The sequence below is a fragment of the Myotis davidii genome, unplaced genomic scaffold (genome assembly GCF_000327345.1).
Source record: "Myotis davidii unplaced genomic scaffold, ASM32734v1 scaffold1577, whole genome shotgun sequence".
NCBI lineage: Eukaryota > Metazoa > Chordata > Mammalia > Chiroptera > Vespertilionidae > Myotis > Myotis davidii.
In genome coordinates, this window is record NW_006288857.1 from 164,533 (window position 1) to 166,663 (window position 2,131).

A 2,131-nucleotide genomic window follows, 5' to 3' on the forward strand; every position below is an offset into this window, starting at 1 on the left:
GCTGGGAGAAGGGAGGGAGAGGGCGGCTCAGACAGGGTGGCAGAGGAGCCCAAGTACCTGCCCTGGCCCCCATCATTCTCACCCAAGATCTTCAGACTCTCGTTGCCAATGCCATCAGTGGCATACTGGCCCCAGTAGATGCAGAAAAACAGGAGACTCAGAACTGAGGGGAGGATGGGCAGATAAAGGAAAGGACAGAAACTGGCGTTGGGGCATCACTGATCCCTAATACTGTGATCCAGGTGACCAGAACCCTCCTCCGCCCCATCAGGATTCTAGACCCAGGAGTCCAGGCCCCCAGCCTCCTCCTCGGTGGTTCCTGCTTTGCATCCTGTAAACTCTTCTGTTGGAATGCCAATAGAATAGTTGCAAAATTTTAGAAATTTAACCTCAGACCCAGGAGTCCAGGTTTCCAGCCCCTCCTCCCTCAGGCCCTGATGTCTGGGCCCCAGGTCCCTCTTCTCACAGAACTCAAAGGTTGAGATACTCTAAACCTCACCCTCCACTCCAGCTGCAGCCATAAACATTTTATAAGTCGTGTGGAGCAACTGACGACCTTTCAGCAAATCTGGGAAGGTGGGGGTAGGGGAAGGCTGTTCACAGACAGGAAGGGAGAACAGCTCACCTCCCCCAACCTTGCCCAAACCATGTGCTGGACTCACATCCAAAGTAACAGGAGAGGAAGAAGATGAGGATGAAGATGAGGAGGAAAGTCACATCTGTCTCCAGGATCCCTGCCAATTTGGTGGAAGGAGAATATGGCTCAGTCAGGCTGCTGTCCCTCAGCAGGCACCCAACTCTGGGATCCCTCAAAGATCCTGGCTTTTGGGTCTCCATACACTCACCAAATTCATCAGCAGAGAAGTGCTGCGTCCAGAAGGACTTGCCATTGGTGAGGACCATCTCATACTCCAGCTGTAGGCCATCTCCCTGTGGGGAGTGAGGAGGCCTAAGGAGGGCCCTGGGCAGGAGGGGATTGGCAGGGAGGTAAGAAGGAAAGGACCCAGGTGGCCAGGACAGCCCCTTACCCCACACTTGCTGAGCGCGATATACCACCACCTTTCACGCACTGAACGGAAGCTTCGGCCACTGGAGCAGCTCAGGTAGCGGGTTCCCTCCTCTGACACCACCTGGGGAGGCGCGAGAAGGCTGAAGCCTGTCTGCACTGTCTTCAGGCCCTTGACCTTCAGCACCTGCCCACTCCCCCAGGCTGGGCCCATACCTGACAGCCTGACCAGGCATACTGGGTAGTGAGGTTGATGACCTGGTTGTTCTCAGGCCTGATCACTGACTCCTTAGCCAGGCAATCCTGGGGAAGATAGGGACATGGTCACTCCCCGGCCAGCCTCGACCTCTCCCTCCCATCCATCCTCCTCACTGCCCTCACCTTGTCCGCTGCCTTGTACACAGCCGGCCACTGGGATGGGTCATCAAAATAGAGTAGGATGTTCTGACAGCATTTGGCCTGCAGGCCCAGAGATTTTAAGGTGTGGGGGAGTGTGGGAGCTGGGGTAGCCCTTGCCTTGGAAGGCCAAGGGAACAGCCAGCCTCGTGTGGGAATGGTTGGGGAAGGCTCACCTCAGGGTATCGGAAACGGAAGTCCAGTCGTCCATAATCCGAGAGGAAGCAAAATCTTGTCAGAAACACCCAGTCCTGGAAAAGGGCCCCAGTCAGACCCTCTTCCCAGCCCTTCGAGGAGAGGACTCTCCTCTACTCTGTACAGACCCTCAACTTTCCTTCCCCACCCTCCGTACCTGGTCTCCCAAGAAGCCTAAGCCCTAAGGGGATCAAAATTCGAAAATTCGTCCTGATCCCTTCACCGTGGTGCCAGGATTCCTGCCTCAGGTGCCCCTTCCCCAAACACGTTTCCCATTGCCCAGGTGCCCTGAGAAAGACCCTGGAGGCCAGAGCCCCATCCTGGCCCCCTTCTGTCCCAGATACCATGGGACTGACATCGCCCGGTTACCCACACTCCGCCCTGATCCCAGAGGCACCCTGAGCTTGGCAGTATTCTAGATGGCCCTTTCCCGGTCCTGAGCCCCAGCGCGAACTCGAGGCTCTCGGAGGAGTAAAAAGTGCTGTCCCTTCAGCACCACCTCGCTGTCCTCCCGCCCCCACCCCAAACTCCGAC

At 56.8% G+C, this 2,131-nt stretch overlaps 1 protein-coding gene across 1 annotated transcript in view; it reads right to left on the minus strand.

The window, feature by feature from the left end:
* The window catches only part of TMEM145 (transmembrane protein 145), a 7,292-nt gene extending 5,348 nt beyond the window's left edge, over positions 1-1,944 (minus strand). The window contains exons 1-10 of the mRNA XM_015562198.1: positions 1,897-1,944; positions 1,755-1,778; positions 1,579-1,653; positions 1,388-1,465; positions 1,223-1,309; positions 1,029-1,130; positions 846-930; positions 663-734; positions 500-568; positions 3-163 (exon numbers count right to left, since the gene is read on the minus strand). Of these exons, the coding sequence (XP_015417684.1) occupies positions 3-163; positions 500-568; positions 663-734; positions 846-930; positions 1,029-1,130; positions 1,223-1,309; positions 1,388-1,465; positions 1,579-1,653; positions 1,755-1,778; positions 1,897-1,944 (801 nt within the window). The remainder of the gene's footprint in view (positions 1-2; positions 164-499; positions 569-662; positions 735-845; positions 931-1,028; positions 1,131-1,222; positions 1,310-1,387; positions 1,466-1,578; positions 1,654-1,754; positions 1,779-1,896) is intronic.
* Positions 1,945-2,131: the final 187 nt, after the last annotated feature.